This window comes from Mytilus californianus, unplaced genomic scaffold, assembly GCF_021869535.1.
Source record: "Mytilus californianus isolate M0D057914Y unplaced genomic scaffold, xbMytCali1.0.p SCAF_8, whole genome shotgun sequence".
NCBI classification, from domain to species: domain Eukaryota; kingdom Metazoa; phylum Mollusca; class Bivalvia; order Mytilida; family Mytilidae; genus Mytilus; species Mytilus californianus.
In genome coordinates, this window is record NW_026262734.1 from 43,314,696 (window position 1) to 43,336,388 (window position 21,693).

A 21,693-nucleotide genomic window follows, 5' to 3' on the forward strand; every position below is an offset into this window, starting at 1 on the left:
CGCCCTGCGGAGCATTTTATTAACAATTAATGGCAACCTTACGGCTTTCAACATGAGAAAAACCATACTGTTTAGTCGCCTATTAAAGGCCCCGATATACATGATTACAGTTACACAAGAGTTTGTGAGGAAATTAGCCCATTTCCTATACTGTATCATCTCTATCTCTGATGTTTGTTGTTTAATTTATCAGTGTGAATGTTTCCCCAGCCAATGATTTCTTTCAATTGTGTTATCTGCTGCTGAAAATGTTTCACATTCACAACAGTGACTTTTTTCTATTCTTACAGTATCTGTTAGACGACATATTTCTCGCTGTTGTATACAACAGAATGTGCAATCATTGTGCAATGCATGAGTATTTTCTTCAAGCCTGTGAACTTATTTTGGTTATCATCTCTGTGGGAATAATTCCCCAGTCTATAGAAAACTATTTGGTTAAAATCTTTGTGAAGAAATTTCCCCAGTCTAAATATTTTTTTTGGTTATCAACTGTGTAAGGAAATTTCCCCATTCTATTGATTTCGGTATCGTTCCCATCTTTTTTGGGAAATTTCCCCAGTCTATTGATTTATTTTTGATTATGAAATTTTAGTGATTTCGTTTTCGTTATCATCTTTTTTGGGAAATTTCCCCAGACTTTTGATTTCTTTTTGGTAATCAACTTTGTAGGGAAATTTCCCCATTTTAGTGATTTCGTTTTCGTTATCATCTTTTTAGGGAAATTTCCCCATTCTATTGATTTCTTGTTGGTTATCATCTTTTTGGGGAGATTTCCCCATTCTATTGACTTCTTGTTGGTTATCGTCTTTTTGGGAAAATTTCCCCATTCTATTGATTTCTTGTTGGTTATCATCTTTTTGGGGAGATTTCCCCATTCTATTGACTTCTTGTTGGTTATCGTCTTTTTTGGGGAAATTTTACCATTCTATTGATTTCTTTTTAGTTTTCATCGTTTTGGGGAGATTTTATCATTCTATTGATTTCTTTTTCGTAAACATCGTTTTAGGGAAACTTCCCCATTCTATTGATTTGTTGTTGGTCATCATCTTTTTGGGGAAATTTCCCAAATTATTGATATCTGATTGGTTATCAACTTTATGGGGAAATTTCCCCAATACTTGTTAACAAATAATTTCTGCGTTTCTTGTATATGTAAAGTAATACGTGTTTATTTCTTGAGATTGTTCTCCAAGTTTTGTTGTGTAGTGTTATTGGATACCATCATCAAATATATTTGTTACAATCATGCCAGTTAAATGTTTGTTGGAATACTTTGTTCACACAAATAGAAAACATTGAAAAAAGAGAATAAAATAGAAATTCTCTTTTTCAAATAGATTGCGTTATACATAACATAAAAGAAATAGTTGTTTGTACCTATATGGTACTGCATTATCATGATTATGTCTTTGCACAATGTCATGTTTTTCTCAGATTGTCTATGCGGTCTTTCACTATATCCATTGTAGGTACACTGACAGAGATTTAAATATGGCCGCACAATGCCCTTTAGTTTATTACATACTCGTTCTTTGGTCTCAGGGAGATAATTTTCTATTCATCAAAGTATATTATATGCAAAAATGCAGCATTGCTGGGCTGCAATGATAGAAAAAAATAACAGAAACCTATAACATCGTTTGTATTATTTAGAAAATAGATGTTGGAGGCATATTCAAAGGTTTGTTAATGTCTTTAACTACAGCAGTCCAGAATAAATACTCCCCAAACCCTTCCTTATATGATAAATAAGGCGTTGTGTCGAGTAATGTCTTTAGTGGAGTAATCATGTGTTTCGAATCAATCTGTTGGTACATAACTAATACCAAAACCTCTTTTCCCTGTCGGCGCCTCCGCTCTTGTACAATGTCAATCTCCCATTGACACCATTCACTTTTAGCAAAATTATTAGACAAAACAACTATGATCTTCCAACTTTTCGCCATATATTTTCCAATATTGTTAAGGATTGGCTCTCCGACATCAAAATCCCTATGATGTACACAAATATTAAGGTTAGAATTTTCTAGATGTTTTAACAGAACGCCATGGACCCATAGGCGATCGGCATCGCAATAAACAACGAACGCGTCAAACTCGTAATCATCTGACGATTCAAGACTAAAGTACCCACGTTTCATACGTTGCTTTAAACGAAATAAGTACAGCGCATTCTTAAAATTTATCTGACATTGGAACGTCATTATGACAAAGAAAAGCAAAATCAAAACAGACGAACATGCAGTTATTATTATCAAATAGACAATGTTTAATGAATTACACTCTGCAATCGTTGGAAAGTAATCTGCAAGACGGGTTAATCGTAGATGTTCCGGATAGTAGCAAGTATAACGACTCGGCCAATTCTTCTGCATTTTTGTTGAAAAATTCGTTGATCGAATTCTGTCCAAAAACCATTTTATTTCACACGTACATCGATATTGATTCCCGGACAATTCTAGTACTTCTAAAGATTTTAATAAATTTGATGGAAACGACGTTTCGTTAATAACGTGAATATTGTTTCCATCAAGATACAATTCACGCATGGACGGCAAATTATCGAAGAGTGATTCGCTCCACCGTTCTATTTCATTTCCTTCTAAATTCAACGATTTGATGTGAGACATATTTCGGAACAATTCATCTGGAATCGTCGTTATATCTGACGAAACTAAAGTAAGTTTTTGGATATTCTGTGTAGACGCAAATAGTTCTCGTAATATTGAAAAGTTATTTAAATGGTTGTGAGATAAATCCAACTCTGTTAAATTTGGTATAGTTTGAAAAATTGTTTGTGGATTGAATCGTTTTTCCTTAATTTTTTTCTCACTAAATCGAAAATTATTCCGGTACAAATGAAGCTTCTGTAATGACGAACTGTTAAATGCGAACGGAGCAATGTCTTTCAACTGCTGATTATCCCCTATGATAAGTTTCGTCAAGCTATGTAGTAATGCGAGGACATTATTATCCAGGCTTCGAAAACGATTCCCATCCAAATTTAAAGACTCTAAATTATCCAGGCATTTAAAAGATTCTTTGGAAATTTTCCTTATAGCATTGTATGCAAGTGACAACTTTTTCAGTTTCGGAACAAACGTTTCATCGCTGTTATTACAAAAATTAGGTATTGCATAAATATTATTATTTGATAAATCCAGAAACCCAGTTGTCATAAGACCGTTTAAATCTACATTCACAATTTCGTTTTCCTCAACATGTAATTTCTTTAGGTTTGCTATTGGTAGAAATATACTTGAATTTAGTTTGTGTAATAAATTTTTTCTAAGTGACAGAGCGATATTAGCTCCTACCAAATGATAAAACATGTCATCCGGAAGTCCATACCAATCGTTTTTCTCTAAATACAACCTTTGAATGGTCCTAATAGTCAAACTCTGGAACGAAAATTTCAACGATGTTATGTTTAATAGCTTCTCAGTTGTTATTCTTAGCTCGGCAATATATTCAAAATCATCAAACACATCATCTTGAATTATCTCAATTGAGTTATTCTCAAACCATAATGTCTTGAGGTTGACTGAAGAAACATTCCTAAAACTACTCTGATTGATCACCGTAAGAATGTTATTTTTCAATATTAATTTAGTAATGCTACAGTTTAGTGGCAGCTTCGGGATGTAATGCAAATAGCAGCAGATTGCTTCTGCTTTTTCACACTTGCATTCAATATTTTTTCCACATTGTATTTTTTTCGCACAACAGAAGTCATTACATCCAACGGCAAAACAAAGTAAAATGAAAACACAATTTAACTTTAAATTCGACATTTTTTACACTACAAAGTGCTTTATAACAATGGAAAGGACACCGAAACCAAAAAAAGTACTTCCCGGTACATTATTATTTGAAAAACTTCCTTGATACTTCAGTTTTTTATATATTCGTACCTATGATAGTTGATCATTTCATCATTACGAGCATGTTTCAACTTTTTTCAATACTTGGTGACCTTCTATATCATGGCTACATATAAATTTGAATATTCTTTTGAAGTCTTTTAACACTGAAATTCTATCATCAAGCTCAAGCAATGCATGTTTATACATACTTCTTCGGTTTGCAAAAAAAGCTCTTTGATTCCAAAAATTTCTAAATTGGCAAAAAGTATATTTCTTTGTTTCAAAACTGTTGAAGGGCTTTGTGACCTCGCCTATCACAAGCCCAGTCTCTAAACCTCATATAAAAAGATGAGCTTCTTACATTGACATTATATTGTAAATGTATGCGTGTGAATGTTTTGCATTCAAATCGGACTTTAACTTCTTGCATTTACTTGAATTGAAGGATACTATTAATGAGCATAATATATATACTTGACTGATAGAGTAAAACTATAATTATCGATATTTCAGTACGGTCATATAGGAAGTTGATGATCATAGTTTTATATAAAAGGTGTCCAAATGTTACTGATTTTATTTTGGCTAGACATGTTTTGTATAAGGAAATTGAGTTAACCTTTGCTTACAGAAAATTAGAATATTGTATATTTCTCACGGAAGTCAATAAAATAACATTATTCAATTTAAAGTGTAATGTAAATAGTCACCATCAGAAAAAAAAAAAACTGGTTGAACACTAGATATGACCCTATTTATGGAAATTTTCTCTCATATTTATAATTTATTATTTATTGGAAAAAAAACACCTTTAAACACTGATGCCGAAGTCCCTTGGATGCATTTATCAACAAGTGATAAATGTTCCCTCGTCGTTCGAATTTTAAGTATTTCTAATGTTAATTCAATTGGACATAAACAAGATAAACAAAAATAACATTGATAGATCGCAATATCTTATTATTTTATTTTGCGATACGACTTTTTATTCAATTGTGTAGACTTAATTCTACCATTCAAAAAATATATAGGTACATAGAATGAATAAACGTAGCAGCAACAGTAGACAAATCTAAACAATTTTGTTTCGACGTTGGGAGAACTTCTGACACTGTTACATTCAAATACCGAACTAAATAAAACACCATAAAACAAAACCCGTACAAACACTAAAATTGTCCCCCTTGCACCGAACATCAAACTTTATAATAAGTAAGTACTGTTGTGGATAGATATAGGAAGATGTGGTACGTTGCCAATGAGACAACTCTCCATCCAAGTTACAATTTATAAAAGTAAACCATTATAGGTCAAGGTACGGCCTTCAACACGGAGCATTGGCTCACACCGAACAGCAAACTATAAAGGGCCCCAAACATTACTAGTGTAAAACCATTCAAACGGGAAAACCAACGGTCTAATCTATATAAAAACGAGAAACGAGAACCACGTATGAACTACATAAACAGACGACAACTACTGTACATCAGATTTCTGACTTAGGACAGGTGCAAACATTTGCAGCGGGATTAAACGTTTTAATGGTACCAAACCTTCTCCCTTTTTCTGAAACAATAGTATAACATCACAACATAGAAAGACACACTATAAAATATCAATTGGAAGGATTAACTCAATCAAAAAACGTAAATTAACACACAATGAACGAATAAATTTGGAACTATTTATTAAATAAGTCATACAAATATCAGACGGGGAAACCCGAATTTTAAACGAAATGATTACAATTGAAAATGGAAACGACGAATGCGTCAGAGAGACAACAACCCGCCTAGAGAGCAGAAAACAACCCAAGATCACCAATTGATCTTCAACACAGCGAGAAAATCCTGCACCTGCAGGCCGGTCTCTGAAAATAATAATGTATACTAGTTCAGCGAAAATGGAAACAAGTGAAAACTATTTATCATTGGTCAACGGTATTTTTGCAAATTGAAACGCAAGTTATTTTGAGGAAATAAAATGCAAATTATGAAAACAATAAGATATATCATATGCTCATGGTCTAGAACATTTAAAAACAATATATATACATACCTTTGACCCATCTAGTAAAACAAATTGTACAGAGAAAATTGTTCCCACATATTTGTTCTAGTTTCAGACTCTTTCTTGTGTTACATGTTTCTGCAAGGTTTACTCACAGTTCTGTCGATAAGAAAAATAGTTTTACCATTATCAAATAGAAAATCTATCCCAAGTGAATATTGGGCATAATGAAATTAAAGTTTTGCACCATATGTATAATCTCTGCAAAAATAACGTACTTCCAGAACTCAGAGAGCTGAATTAAAATTAGGAAGATATGTATCTACTACATACACAATTACAGTTCTTCAATAAATCACCAATAGCTGACCAACACATCAGTGGGAAGAGTAACTCATCTGTTGATCAAAGCGTGAGTGGTACAATGATCCCAACAGAAAAGATAATGTCTCAAGACCAGACACCTTACTCACAGTCAGTAGAATCATCTCAGTCTCAGGAGTTGTGTACTTCGACTGAATACACTGATAGTCAAAAGTCTGTGATTTCATTATCTACCACCTCTATATCCCAAACAAACAGTCAGACATCAGTCATCCCTTTATCAACAGAATAATCTGAAGATTACATGTGTAACAACGTCAGTACAGAACCTTTAGATTCAGATACAAGGCGAAGCACAGCTAACACTCCAAATCAGTTCATTGATCTCGGAAATTTTTATCCGTCTGTTGTAAGATATTGCCAAGGACTTACTGTTCTTACTGGAAATTCCAATAAAACATCATCCACGGTGACTGATATTCAGATCTTAATGACTGACGGCTGTGATAAACGTTTATTATCAGAAAATATGCTTCAATCTTTTAATAATCCGAAGACTTTACTTGAATCTGGGGGAAATCAACCTTCTTATGTCCTGTTAAAGTCAAACAAGGTTATATGTATCCTGGTTGACAAAATAGAGCCTGGGCAATACATTCTAAAAAAATTTGGTAAAAAGGTCAAGGTCATGCACGAGAAGGTTGTTACTGACAAAGATTTGAAAAATGTTACTGTAAGTAAAGCAACTGTTCCGAAGTTCAATGGATCTGTTACCGATGATAATCAGAGAGAGTCACAAATTTTGATATTGGGATCATTTCACAAGCAACCACTGAAACTTAAAATGATATCCACACATCTGTCATTAACAACAAAACTTGCATTCCTTGACCAATTCGAAACACAGACACTACTTGAACAGACAAGTCCTGCAAAACATGACCAAATATTTCTACAGATGATCAGCAACGTTGTAAACAAATGAAAACGGTCAGAACAAAGAAAAGCAGAAAGCAGAAACTTAAATCTGACACTAATAAAAAAGATGATGAATTTGAAAATGATTTTAACGAACCATTGAAAAAGAAACCTAAATTCCAACTGAGGATTGTTCTAAAGAATAAAGGAAATAGTCAGAAGAAATTTAAAACTAAACTAAACCAGGACACTTAGTGATATACATGGGCGTTAACAAGTTAGTGCTAATAGGCAAGAATTGACTTCGCTTGGAAAAGAGCAGAAGGAATATAAAAAACTCTTGTCTCTGATGAAGTAATGCTATTATCAACAATATGACTCATGTGATATTTCTTTTTTTTTCTATTATTTCTGATATCTTTTCTGCGCAATTTATATCTAACTAATTTTGTGACATTAACGTTATTGATATATTTAAAAGTTTTAAATACAGTATCCATCAATAGTGATTTTGCTGATAAAAAGGATCTGGATTGAGGTACTGGGTTGAAGTGGTGGGATGTCTTCATTTCTGTATTTTTTGTTTTTATATGGCATGTACTCTATTCTTTTATTCGTTTACTTATAATTCAGTTTTCTTTAGATTTCACCATCTCACTATGCTCTATTTTCTAAATTTCTTATGCCCATTTTCTCTATTCTGTTAGTCCTCGTCTATATTCTCAGTAAATTGTATCACAAATGTATTACATGTTGATGCCATTATAAATTGGTTCTTTTCTTTATTCTTTTGCCAATTTTTCTCTTTTCTGTAAATCCTCGTCTATACTCTCAGTAAATTGTGGCACAAATGTTTTACATGTTGATGCAATTAGATATTGGTTCTTTACTGATTAAGAAGTATGGTACCTTGAACTTCTTTTCAGTTTTAAATGATATTATACAGAACAAAAGTCGTCTATTCAAATGAAAATTGATATTCCAATAAGAGGATGTATTCATTTATGAGTTAATGTTTGTTTATCAACCATCGTCATGGAGACTAGGAGATAAAACTTTATTTTGTGCACATAGTTCAAGTGTGATTTGTATTTATCTTCAGCTTAATATATCTTAAAAATTCTTTGAAATATGCTGCTTTTATTATAAATTTTTGACATCCTTCTTTCGTATGACTATCTCGTTTGACAACAATTTTAATAACTTTGCTTACAAACAAACAAAACCGATCTGATCAGAATCCCTTATAATTCAAAGGTGTTAGATATGAATAGACAAGAATCAGTTAACACATTTGTTTACCTGTGAAATGTCCATTATATTAGGTATGATAGTTTCAAGACTTTAATATAAACAGTTTTCAGATTGATGCACGGTTTAGTTTAAATATGTAATTAAGAGATATCAGATCAATGTCTGTTGAAAGAATTGGAACAATTCTAACAATATATGGGTTGCATTGAAAATTGGTACAAACTGTCCCGAGTGCATTGATATATTATTGTCAGTGCCATATTTCTTCTAAGAGAGACAATTTTTACCAGCATTCATACAATAAGTCTTTTATTTTATAGCTTGAGAAAAATATTTTTGTCACCAACGAAGTCACCAATTTGAAACTTTATTTTGCACTTGTGATACAATATGATATATTATCGTACACTTACTTTTGGTCATGTTCTGTGTGTACGATTTTGGATATATACACTTACAAGGTTTTATAGAGGTCTTAATTCAAATTTCAAAAGTTTCGAGATGTAATCTTAATTAAGCATCAATTTATTTAGCATCGCATGCTTTTATTCTTGTTTTTTTATTTTTTTTATAGTTCTATCCTTTTTTTTGAACGTGGTAGGGTAGGAAAGTAATTTCAATATCTGCTCAAAACCAACATACTGTCTTTGACAAATTTGCATTGATGTCCAGAAACGAAAACAAATATATTTTGATGGAATAAAGCCTTATACAGAAAGTGATACAGATATTTTGTAATTTCTTAAAATTAATAATGTAATTGACTGCACATGGTATTTTTTTTTTTTTTTTTGTATGGCAAAGTGAAAATACAAACTCTTTATCCATTACTGATTGCAATATTATTAGGCAAACAATATAGACATATACAAAGTGTTCTGATTTCAAGGGAGATAACTCATGTTTGACTCAGATGTAAACCACATAAGTTGATTTTCAAATATGATCTGATGTAGTTTTTAGTACAATAAGAAATATTGTTGTTTTTGTTATTATCTATTTCATTGTTGGTTTGTTTGACAATAAAATAAATTGTATACAAATATGTAAGATTTCGTAAAGCAATGAAATGAAGGCAAAATAAAATTACCAGACACTGCAGAAAATTTCATTCACCTTTAACTTTCATTTAGAAGAATTCTTTCTTGGTAAGTATTCATTAAAACGGTAGAATTGCGAATACTAAAGAAATAAAGAGAGTACGGAAAGGATACTATTGAATGATAATACAACCGAATGGAAATCAACGGGAATAACAAGGTACTTCAAACAAATACGCCTTTCATAGATTTATTTAATGAAATGAGCAGAGCTGGGATTATTAAAATTGCTATAGTAATTATACGTAACTAATTACAAATTCAAAAAAATTGAAATTAATGTGTAATTAAGCTTCTTTGAAAGCAATGAATTATATTCCTTTTAAAATGTAGTTATTCAATACTTTTCAAAACATTGAAGTATTTGATTGACAGTTTAAAAATATTCTGATGTTCTCACACATGTAAACTGTTCTTTATTTTATTTCATTTAGTATGCCCTTGGTTTTAAAGCTAGGTAAACACCCCACTTGTATGACAATTGTATAGTTTCGTTATATTGACAAAAATGGGTAAGCAACCCAAACAGACATTACTACTAAATAGGGCAACAACTTGGACCAATAAGCCAACACCGTTGCTAGTGAGACAAACCCCCCACAAGAGACCAAATGACACATACATTAACAAGTACAGGTCATCATTGATTGAGAGCTTTTAATCAATCTAGAACTTGTGCAAACTTGTCGATTTTTCTGCAGATTTTACATGAAAATAACATTTTTTTTTAGACAAAAGAAACTAAAAGATAGACCTTCAGATAAAATATGTGAGGTTAGCTCTTTAAACGTGTTTCACAAAACAAGAAGTGAATTTGTGCTTACGTGACTTGATTTCTGACTACAAAACAAAATAGCTAAATATTTAAATTATTAACATCTAAATTATTAACATCTATTTTATCCGCAATCGAAGCCGGGTTCCAAAGTTATTGTGAAACTGCCTATTCTAGAGGTGGCGTGAATCAGATGTGGATACTAAAAAATTCCAAAAATATTTTAGAGTACATACAATCTAAGACTCTCTCATCTTGCAATAGTATTAAAACATTTGACTTTTCTACACTTTACACAAGTATTCCCCATTACAAACTAAAAGACAAATTGAAAGAGTTGGTTTTACTTTTTTTTCATTAAAAATAATGGCGAAAGTAGATTCAAGTATCTTGTTTTGGGGAGGGATAAATCCTTTTTTGTAAAGCATCACTCTGATTCAAACAAAAAATTATCTGAAACTGACATTATCAAGATGCTTGATTTCTTGATTGACAATATATTTGTTACGTTTGGAGGACGTGTTTTTCAACAGACTGTCGGAATTCCAATGGAAACCAATTGTGCCCCTCTTCTTGCCGACTTGTTTCTTTATTATTTTGAGGCTGACTTCATACAGGAACTTCTTAGGAAGAAAGATAAGAAGTTATCAATATCCTTTAACTCTACGTTCCGCTACATAGATGATGTTCTCTCACTAAATAATACAAAATTTGGTGACTATGTTGAACGAATCTGTCCCATCGAACTAGAGATAAAGGATACTACAGATACAGTTAAGTCTGCTTCATATCTTGACTTACATCTAGAAATTGACAATGAGGGTCGGTTGAAAACAACACTTTACGACAAAAGAGATAATTTCAGCTTCCCAATTGTGAACTTTCGATTTGTATGTAGCAACATTCCAGATGATATCGGATATGTTCCTTATGTCGTAACTACAATACCCTTCCCTTTTCACGAATGTGACTTACCGAATTCGACTATTTACCGGATTTATAATAACATAAGCAGCCCGGCGGGTGCCACATGTGGAGCAGGATCTGCTTCCCCTTCCGGAGCACCTGAGATCACCCCCAGTTTTTTGGTGGGGTTCGTGTTGCTTAGTCTTTAGTTTTCTATGCTGTGTCATCTGTACTATTATTTGTCTGTTTGTCTTTTTATTTTTGGCCATGGCGTTGTCAGTTTGTTTTCGATCTATGAGTTTGACTTTCCCTCTGGTATCTTTCGTCCCTCTTTTATCTATTTTTTTTTTTAGAAAATAGAAGTTGGTGGAATATTCTAAGGTTTGTTTATGTCTTTAACTACAGCAGTCCAGAATAAGTACTCGCCAAAACCTTCATTATATGATAAATAAGGCGTTGTGTCGAGTAATGCCTTTAGTGGGGTAATCATTTGTTTTGAATCAATCTGTTGGTACATGATTAATATCAAGACCTCTTTTCCCTGACGGCGCCTCCATTCTTGTACAAGGTCAATCTCTCATTGACACCATTCGCTTTTATTTTTAGCAAAGTTATTAAACAAAACTACTATGATCTTCCAACTTTTTGCCATATATTTACCAATATTGTTGATGATTGCAATCCCTATGATGTACACAAATATTAAAGTTAGAATTTTCCAATTGTTTTAGTAGAACGCCATGGATCCATCGGCGATCGGCATCGCAATAAACAACGAACGCGAACTGTAAATCATTTGATGACTCTAGACTAAAGTTCCAACGTTTCATATGTCGTTTTAAACGGAACAAATACAGTGCATTCTTAAAATTTATCTGACACTGAAAAGTCATTATGACACAAAAAAGCAAAATCAAAACAGACGAACATGCAGTAATAATTATCAGATAGACAATGTTCAACGAATTACACTCTGCAATTGTTGGAAAGTAATCTTAAAGACGGGGGAATCATAGATGTTCCGGTTAGTAGCAAATATAACGCCTGGTCCATTTTTTCCGAATTTTTGTTGATAAATTTGTTGATCGGATTAAGTCCGAAATCGATTTTATTTCACACGTGCATCGATATTGATTACCGGATAATTCGAGTACTTCTAAAGATTCTAACAAGTTTGCTGGAAACGACGTTTCGTTAATAACGTGAATATTGTTTCCGCCTAGATACAATTTACGCATAGAAGGCAAATGTTCGAATAGTGATTCGTCCCATAGTTCTATCTCATTTCCTTGTAAATTCAATGATTGGATGTGAGGCATTTTTCGCAATAAATCTTCTGGGATTGACGATATATCTGACGAAACTAAAGTAAGTTTTTGAATATTCCGTGTAGATGAAAAAAGTTTGTGTACTATAGCATAATCATTCGTATAGTTCTTAGATAAATCCAATTCTGTTAAATTAAGTATAGTTTGAAAAATTGTTTGCGGATCAAAACGCTTTTTCTTGAACTTGCTCTCACTATATCGGAAATGATTCGAGAATAAATGGATGGCCTGTAATGAAGAACTATTAAATGCAAACGGAGCAATCTTTTTCAGCTGCTGATTAACTCCTATGGCAAGTTTTCGCAAATTATGTAGTAATGCGAAAATATTATTATCCAAGCTTCGAAAACAATTTCCATCCATAATAAGATCTTTAAAATTGTCTAGGCATTTGATTGTCTTTAAAGCATTGTATGCAAGTGACAAATATTTCAGATGTGGAACAAAAGATTCATCGCTGTTTTTGCAAAAGTTTGGTAGTGCATAAATGTTATTATTCGATAGATTCAGGACCTCAGTAGTCCTAAGACCGATAACGTCGACATTCACAATTTGGGTGAGAATACACTTGAATTTAGTGTATTGAATAAATTGTATCTAAGCGACAGAGTCATGTTAGCTCCTGATAAATATTTAAACATTTCGGAAGTTCATTCCAATCGTTTTTCTCTCATCCCAACTTTTGAATGGTTGTAATAGTCAAACTGTGGAACAAATAGTTTAACGATGTTTTAATCAATAACCTCTCAGCTGTTATATTTAGCTCAGCAATGTATTTAAAATCATAAAATGCATCATCTTGAATGATCTCAATTGAATTATTCTCAAAGCATAGTGTCGTGAGGTTGATGGAAGAAATATTCCCAAAACTACGCCGATTGATCAGCGTTAGCATATTTTATATTATTTACTATCAATATATTAATTGTTGGTGGCAGCTCCGGTATAAAGTTCAAACCAGAGCAGATTGTTTTTATTTCTGTACACATACATTTTCCACATGGTATTATTATCGGACCACAGCAGAGGGCAATATACAAAACGATAAAACAGAGTATACTGCAAACAGATTCTAATTGTAAATTTGACATTTTAACACTGCAAAGTGTCATATTACAATGAAAGGACATCGAAACCAAAATAATAACTTCCCCGTGCATTTTTAGCTACAATACGTCCTTAATACTTAAGTTTTTTATATGTATATTTTTTTAAATGAAATTGTGAAAGTTTACCACTTGATAATTACGCATATCCTTCAACTCCTGCGTATCATCTATATCATGGCAACATATACATTTGAATATTCATCTGACACTCTTCTGGCACTTGAATCTATTATCACACCCAAACAATGCATGTTTATAAATGTTTGAATAACAACCCAACAATACTAGACTGGCCAAAAGTATATTTCTGCGATACGAAACTGTTGAAGGACTCGGATACCTCTTACCCGAGCCCAGTTTCTAAACCTTTTATCAAAAGATGTTATCTTAGATTGAATTAACTTTGGATGTGTATGCGTTTGATAACTATTTGAACGTTCTGCAGTCAATTCAGACTTAAATGGAAACTTCGTCAAAAAATGGAAAAAAATTTTTTTATTAATTCCTAAGCAATATGCATACAATCATTGATATTAACGTTTTTATCTACTGAATAAGTGATCAAAATAGATTTTTAAAATACGACTATCTTTTTTGACATGATGTCATGTCTTTATTTTTCTATGTTGTGTATTGTGCTCTATTGGTTGTCTGTTGGTTTTTTCCGACATGATGCCATCTTGACGGCATCTCGATACAAATAACCTCGTGATATTTAAATATTACAAAGTATCACAAAAAGCATGACATGCCAAGGTTTCATTTCGTGTCAACATGAGATATATACGTATATAGTAAAACTACTTAGAGATCACCCTTATTTTTCGGTGGAGTTCATGTTGCTCTGTCTTTAGTTTTCTATGTTGTCTATTGTGCATAATTGGTTGTTTGTTGGACTCTTTCATTTTTAGCCATGACGTTATCAGTTTTTATATTCGACTTATTAGTGTGACTGTCCCTTTGGTACCTATCATCACTCTTTTATTCATTCTGTGTTCATCCATAATGTGATTCGGCATGGCTTAATAGATAGTCAGAGGTTGTGTTGAAGTGGCACATTTGACTTCCCGACGACCGAACAAATGCAACTTTACGCAATGCGAATATCAATGCATCGCTTAGGATGAACCAAATTTAGTTTTAATACTAGGATCCCGAAGTTAATTCAAATTGTTCTTTCCTCTTACTGACTTCAGAACACGGTTTCGCAAATCCGAAACTTACCGATTTATTGATTAAAATAACATTTTATTTTTAGTTTGAAACTACCTATTTGCCAATTATATAAACAATATTATGTACTTTGTGCTCTTATTCAACTCCTTTGTGGTTCTTTTAGTTTTATGTTGCTGCTATCTGCACAAAGGAGGTCTTTTGTGGTGTTTTTAGAGACCGGTTTATATATTTTTCTTTTACATTTAATATTTAAATTAATAGATAATTCTATTTCAACCTTCCTTATCGTTATTATGATAAAATTTTATTAGTGAAAACATGTGTTATGTCTAATCTAGTACTCGAATGATAATGAAATATTCCACTGCCATCTTTGCCATCCCTTCCCCTTCCTCTTTGCCTGACCCCCCCCCCCCCCCCCTCTCCCCCCCCCCCCCCCCCCCAACCCCAAAATTATTAGTACAATGTTGAAATATTTTGTGTAATCTTTGCCCTACTTCTGTCTTATAATCTACCAGAGATGTTATCCACACCCTGAACGGTTAACGCTTCAGCCTAAAATGCACTCAGATGAAGATCAAAAGAGTAGATTTCCAGACAGTCGAGCTTCTTTAATTACCGAAAAAAAAATAAATAAAGACAACAGTGGTATACCGGTATCAAAAGTAGTAAATCGATTGAGAGAAAACAAATCCGGATTAGAAACCCATACTTAAGGAAACTCATCAACTATAAGAGGAAACAAAGGAATAACAGGAACACAGAAGTGCAACAAAAAAATCAAACGCCAACACACATAGAAACGAACTATTTGATAACAACTGCCATATTCTGACTTGATTCAGGACATTTTAAGAACAAATGTTTGGTTGAACATGGTTAAATGGCATAACAAATTTGGCCGTACATTTGTTTTTATTCGTTTGTCTATTGTGCAACGAAACGCGCGCATGGGGTACACAATTATAAGTCTGCTATCTTTGGTGAGTTGTTTATACACAGTTTCATCCGATGCTAGATGAAAGAATATTTATATCTATATAGAGTGACCGGGAACGATGCAAAACCTATCATGTTTATGTCACAGCTTACAAAGAAAATAAAAGAATTTCAGCATATGCATGTTTATATAATTTGACAAATGTAAACATTGTATGCAGTGATGCTACATCTTATCCTTATTATTGATGCAATGGATGCACCCTTGGACATAATTGATACCATTGAGATAAGCCGCTTCTGTTAATCATTGAACAGGAGCTACATTCAATTTTATAAGTCTGTAACATTATCGATGAAATGGGGAATTAAATCGCACGGTATCACTCGTTGATCGCTATTCTAATATATACATGTTGATGGTTCGACAATATATCCTTGGTCTCTTTCTGCATCTAAGGTATCGAAATCCTACGATGTCATAATAGCAACACACTTCGTTCCTTTAAAAAAAAATGGTCCATTGAGAACCAGAATTTTATACCATTCCGTCATTTTAAAAATGAATCAAAGTTACAACGTAAGTTCTATCCGAGATATATTCGGCGTTTTCTTCTTTTTCAATTGTTTTAAAAAAAAACAATAATAAAGCTCCCTACTGTAAGTTCGCGGTTTAATACCTTACTAATTGATTATTCTGAAAAAAACCATCTTGTATAAACAATGACGTTTTAATTACATATTGATTATTACTGTTATTGTTTTTGATTAATTAACAGACCGGTTGTGACAGGTAATAAATGATGTAAATAAACTAATCATAGATACCAGCATTGAAATTTTGTATTTGCGCCAGACGCGCGTTTCGTCTACAAAAGACTCATCAGTCCGGTCTGTTGGTGGAACAATTGTTCAGATTGTGGTAAAAGCATCAAACTTAGCTGAGTTTTAGTTTATGTCATAGAAAACATGTATAGCTATGTACCCATTTCAGAAAATGAAAATGGCTGCTATGGGCGGCCATTTTAAAATGGCCGCCATAAAATCAATAAAAGTAATTTAAAAAGAATTGTAGGAAATAAATAGTTTTACTTATTTTGATAACTTTGTTTATTATCCACTAATGACATAGACTTTCATCTGAGGTCTTCAAATATTGAAGTACTGGTGGTCATTTTGAATGATGGTCATTTAAAAAAAAAAAAAATATTTCAATATATAATTTTTCACGGTTTTTTAATAATTTTCTATTTGCCTTTTTACTAATGTATTGATGCATTTACAACTTGTAATTGTTATACGACTTGCTATTTATATTAGATATTCACCAAATATTGAAATCAGGCATGTACATGTTAAACAAAAAAATGTATCTAATACCTAATTTCTTTTAATTACTTTTTACCAAATATAATTACGTACATACAATATAATTTATGACCACACTTAATCGAAAAGGTTAAAGATTGAAGATATTAAAATCACTGGAGCTTTAAAATCTAATGAACAAATAGACGAAGAAATTGTGAAACGCCAAAAGAGGACGCGTGATTTTACAATTCCCATATATTTGAGCCGGTTATCAGTCCTTTTATGCTTGCATACAAAATATTGCGCATTAACGTTTCTCCCACCACTTAACCTGGAACAGTTGAATGAAGGCCATGGAATTGCAGAAAAACGCCAGCAAAACAATTCAAAATGGTACTAATATTCCTGCCAAATAAATTTTCAGATCTCAAAATATTTTGTCAGGAAAAACGAAAACATTTCTGAAGTTGAAAACACCAGTAAAATAACCATCAACAGTTGTGGCCAATCACTAACTAAAAAGAGCAATGACTGCAGTTAGTTTTTTTGTGGTGGTGTATCTGACAGTCTTCATGAAGCATCGACATTTATGATCGATAGAAGAGTACATGACTGTGCACTTGAACTACAAACCATTGTTTGCTAAGCCAAACTCAGTGCTGGAGATTTAATATCACAGGAACTACGGTATCATGCTAAATGTTTGTTAGAACTGCACAACAAAGCATTACAACAGAATCCAAAGACACAGAAAGAAAGTCGAGAATCTGTTATCCATTGAACTACGCTTGCCGAATTGATAGAATACATCGACGGCTCACAGTCTGGAACAGATATTTTGCCAATATCGCTAAATTGTACAGTTAACGCCTTAGGCAACTCGGAGTTGTCATGGAAGGAATGATTAATACAATGTTTCTGAAAAATTTGATACTAGCTGCCATAGATGATATGCAAGCACACATGAACGGTAGTGTTGTTCTTCTGATTTCAGGGAAGATGTTGGGGACATGATTCAGTTCCACAAACACCGAGACACGTGACTCTCTATCTGAGGAGTGATAAATTGTAGTTCAACGACGAGTTGCACAATCGAACTGATATAGGTGCGAAATGGTTAGTTCTGTCTGCGACTCAACAATATAACTTGACTGTGTCTCGATGTTTGGCCAACCTAGAATCATTCTTACTAAGGCAGCTAATGTCTGTGGAAATGGTTCATGTTAAAAGCTGATATTGAATTACCATGTAAAGCTTTTCTTAGTATCCAGCATCTCTCTTCAAACTATTTTAACTGCTTTGGCTATGATAATTCCTTTATTTGCACGCGTTCGAGATGTGACCTGTTTCAGAGCTTCACAAACACCGTCGTTCAAAATTAGGAGAACGAATCTACCTTGCTTGTAGGCAGCTAGTTTCCAGTTTTTTTAGATGCGTTGCGTCCTTCTATGACAACTCCAAGTTGTACAAGGCGTTTACTGTACAATTAGGCGTGGTCGGTTGAAAACTGTTCTAGACTCTGTGACTTCGATGTATTCTATTATTTCGTCAAGTACAATTCCATGGCTTTCTTTCTGCGTCTTTGGTTTCTGCCTACTTGCCCTATTGTCAAGGTATATAAAAAACATAAGCATGGTACTTGGCCTCCTTCGATACTTCATCTCCAGTACTTAGTTTGGATAAGACAAGAGTGTCTTGAAGTAAAGTGCACAGTCACGTTCTCTTTTGTCGTTGTATTTTGAAGATTATCAGATTCATCACCAAAGAAAAATATCGGCGACTTATAAATCTTCAACTTCAGTAGTATGTTTTCGTTTTTCCTGACGAAATGATTTAAGTTCTGAAAATTAGTTCGACAGGATTAGTGACATTTTGCCTTGAGTGTTTCTGCAGTTCCATAGCCTTCATTTAACTGTTCCAAATTGAGCGATGGAAAAAACCAATTCAATGTGCAACATCTTTGTATGCGAGCATCAAATGACTGATGACCAGCTCTAATGTATATTTCTGTTCTCTTTGTATCTGCTTGGCATTTTAAATCCTCACGTGTCCTCTTCCAGTCTCTTTGTTCATTATGTTATTCAACTCTGTGTTTTCGATATCAACAACTTTGATACTTTTTGACAAGGTCATAAAGCATATTGTATGTGAACATGTACATAATTTTTGTGATAAACAGTTACTTAGGATAACCTGTAAATAAAAGAAATTTTTAATTGGATACCTCTATTTCGTAAATATTTGCCTGCCTTATTTTACCACTTGGTGAATATCCAATATAAATAGCAACAGTCATATAACAATGATTTTTTTTCTAAACTAGTTGTTAATGCGTTAAAAAATTATTATAAATGCAAATAGCAAATAATAAAATTTCGTTTTCAAAGTGGCAACCATTCAAAATGACAACCAGTACAGTGTAACCTGTCTAATCCGACACCTGAGTTTTCCAACATCCTGCTTTAACCGGCATTTTTTCTGGTCCCCCAGTGTGTCGGATAACACAGGTTACACTGTACTTCAAAATCTAAAGTCTTAGATGATAGTCCTTGTCATTTTTGATGAATATACCATGTGTTATTACAATTGGTAAAGCTATTAATTTTTCATACTTTTTTGTATCAATTTCCTGGCGGCCATTTATAATGCCGCCAAAAGCAGACCGCTTTTGATTTTCTGAAATATGTCCATAGCTATAAAATTGAGAATGGTAATGGGGAATATGTCAAAGAGACAACAACCCGACCAAAGAGCAGACAACAGCCGAAGGCAACCAATGGGTCTTCAACGCAGCGAGAAATCCCGCACCCGGAGGTGGTCCTCAGCTGGCCCCTAAATAAAATATAAGTACAAATGTTTGCTTTTACCCTTAACGCAAACTCTGCAATGTTTGACTCTATTACCACCATCTAAATATTTTGTTTAAAAAATCGACTATATGGGAACCCTTCAGGATATCTTTGTAGCAAGCGTGCGAGTCCTGCGCAAAATTAACAAAATGTGAATGTTAAAGTTAAAATGGTTGCAGAGGACGATGCAAATGTCTTTTGGCAGTATTTAGTTGTACTACTCTGTGTAAATGTGAAGGGTAATGCGATTTGCTATAATAAACAGAGACAGCTTTTGTGTTATTTGACAAAACATATACAATTCATTCTTTGTTTGTTTTTTTAACGTCAATTGAAAACTTTTGAGCAGATGATATCCTTATGAACTGACTTGTTTGATATGATACTCATTATGTCTGCCATGAAGGTTTTTTTTAAAGTTGTTTTCAGATAAACAATATTGCAATTGATATAAGTACTGTCACTGTTTTTAGCAGGTTTCATGTCATTATTTTTAATTATATAATTTTCATGAATGTTTAAAGTACTTTATAGAAATCAAACGTGCGCCATTTTTAAAATAGCCACCTTTCCCGACAATACTATGATTCAAGGTGGGCAAAACATCGAGACACAGTCCAGTTATATTGTTGAGTCGTAGACGGCACTAACTATTTCGCAGCTATACCAGTTCGATTGTGCAACTCGTCGTTGAACTACAATTTATCACTCCTCAGATAGAGAGTAGCCTGTCTCGGTGTTTTTTCAACTGAATCATGTTGAAGGCATTCATTTAATGTCCCTGTAAAACTTAGAATCAAGCATATCCCTTCGAACTATTCTAGCTGCTTTGGCTATGATGAGGCCTTCATCTTCACTACTATATAACATAGCCTTTTTCATAACGTCCCCAACATCTTTGCTGAAAATCAGAAGAACAACACTACCTTTCATGTGTGCTTGCATATCATCTATGACAGCTAGTATCAAATTTTTCAGAAGCATTGTATTAATCATTCCATCCATGACAACTCCGAGTTGCCTAAGGCGTTAACTGTACAATTTAGCGATATCTTAAAGCTCGAAGGTTGGCAAAATATGTGTTCCAGACTGTGAGCCGTCGTTGTATTCTATCAATTCGGCAAGCGTAGTTCAATGGATAACAGATTCCTGACTTTCTTTCTGTGTCTTTGGATTCTGTCGTAATGCTTTGTTGCGCGGTTCCTGTAATATTAAATCTCCAGTACTGAGTTTGGCTTAGCGAACAATGGTTTGTAGTTCAAGTGCACAGTCATGTACTCTTCAGTCGATCATAAATGTCGATGCTTCATGAAGACTGTCAGATACATCACATCACCACAAAAAAACTAACTGCTGTCATTGCTCTTTTTAGTTTGTGATTAGCCACAACTGTTGATGGTTATTTTACTGGTGTTTTTAACTTCAGAAATGTTTTCGTTTTTCCTGACAAAATATTTTGAGATCTGAAATTTATTTGGCAAGAATATTAGTACCATTTTGAATTGAGTTCCTTGAGTTTTTCTGCAATTCCATGGCCTTCATTCAACTGTTCTAGGTCGAGTGTTGGAGAAACTTTAATGCGCAATATATTTGTATGTTAGCATAAAAGGACTGATAACCAGCTCAAATATATTTGTCTGTGTTTTTGGTATATGCTGGGAATTGTAAAATCACTCGTCCTCTCTTGGCGTTTCACAATTCTTTTCAGTCTATTTGTTCAGTAGATTTTTTAGCTCCAGTAATTTTAATATCTCCAATCTTTATCCTTTTCGATTTAGTGTGGTCATAAAATATATTGTATATACGTAATTATATTTAGTAAAAA

The 21,693-nt window shown here is 33.2% G+C and overlaps 1 protein-coding gene across 1 annotated transcript; it reads right to left on the reverse strand.

The window, feature by feature from the left end:
- Positions 1–836: 836 nt before the first annotated feature.
- LOC127712366 (toll-like receptor 13) lies at positions 837–3,798 on the reverse strand. Its single transcript, XM_052218754.1, has one exon. It carries the CDS (start codon positions 3,795–3,797, stop codon positions 1,653–1,655), a length of 2,145 nt encoding a protein of 714 aa, XP_052074714.1. The 5' UTR covers position 3,798; the 3' UTR covers positions 837–1,652.
- Between the last annotated feature and the right edge of the window lie 17,895 nt (positions 3,799–21,693).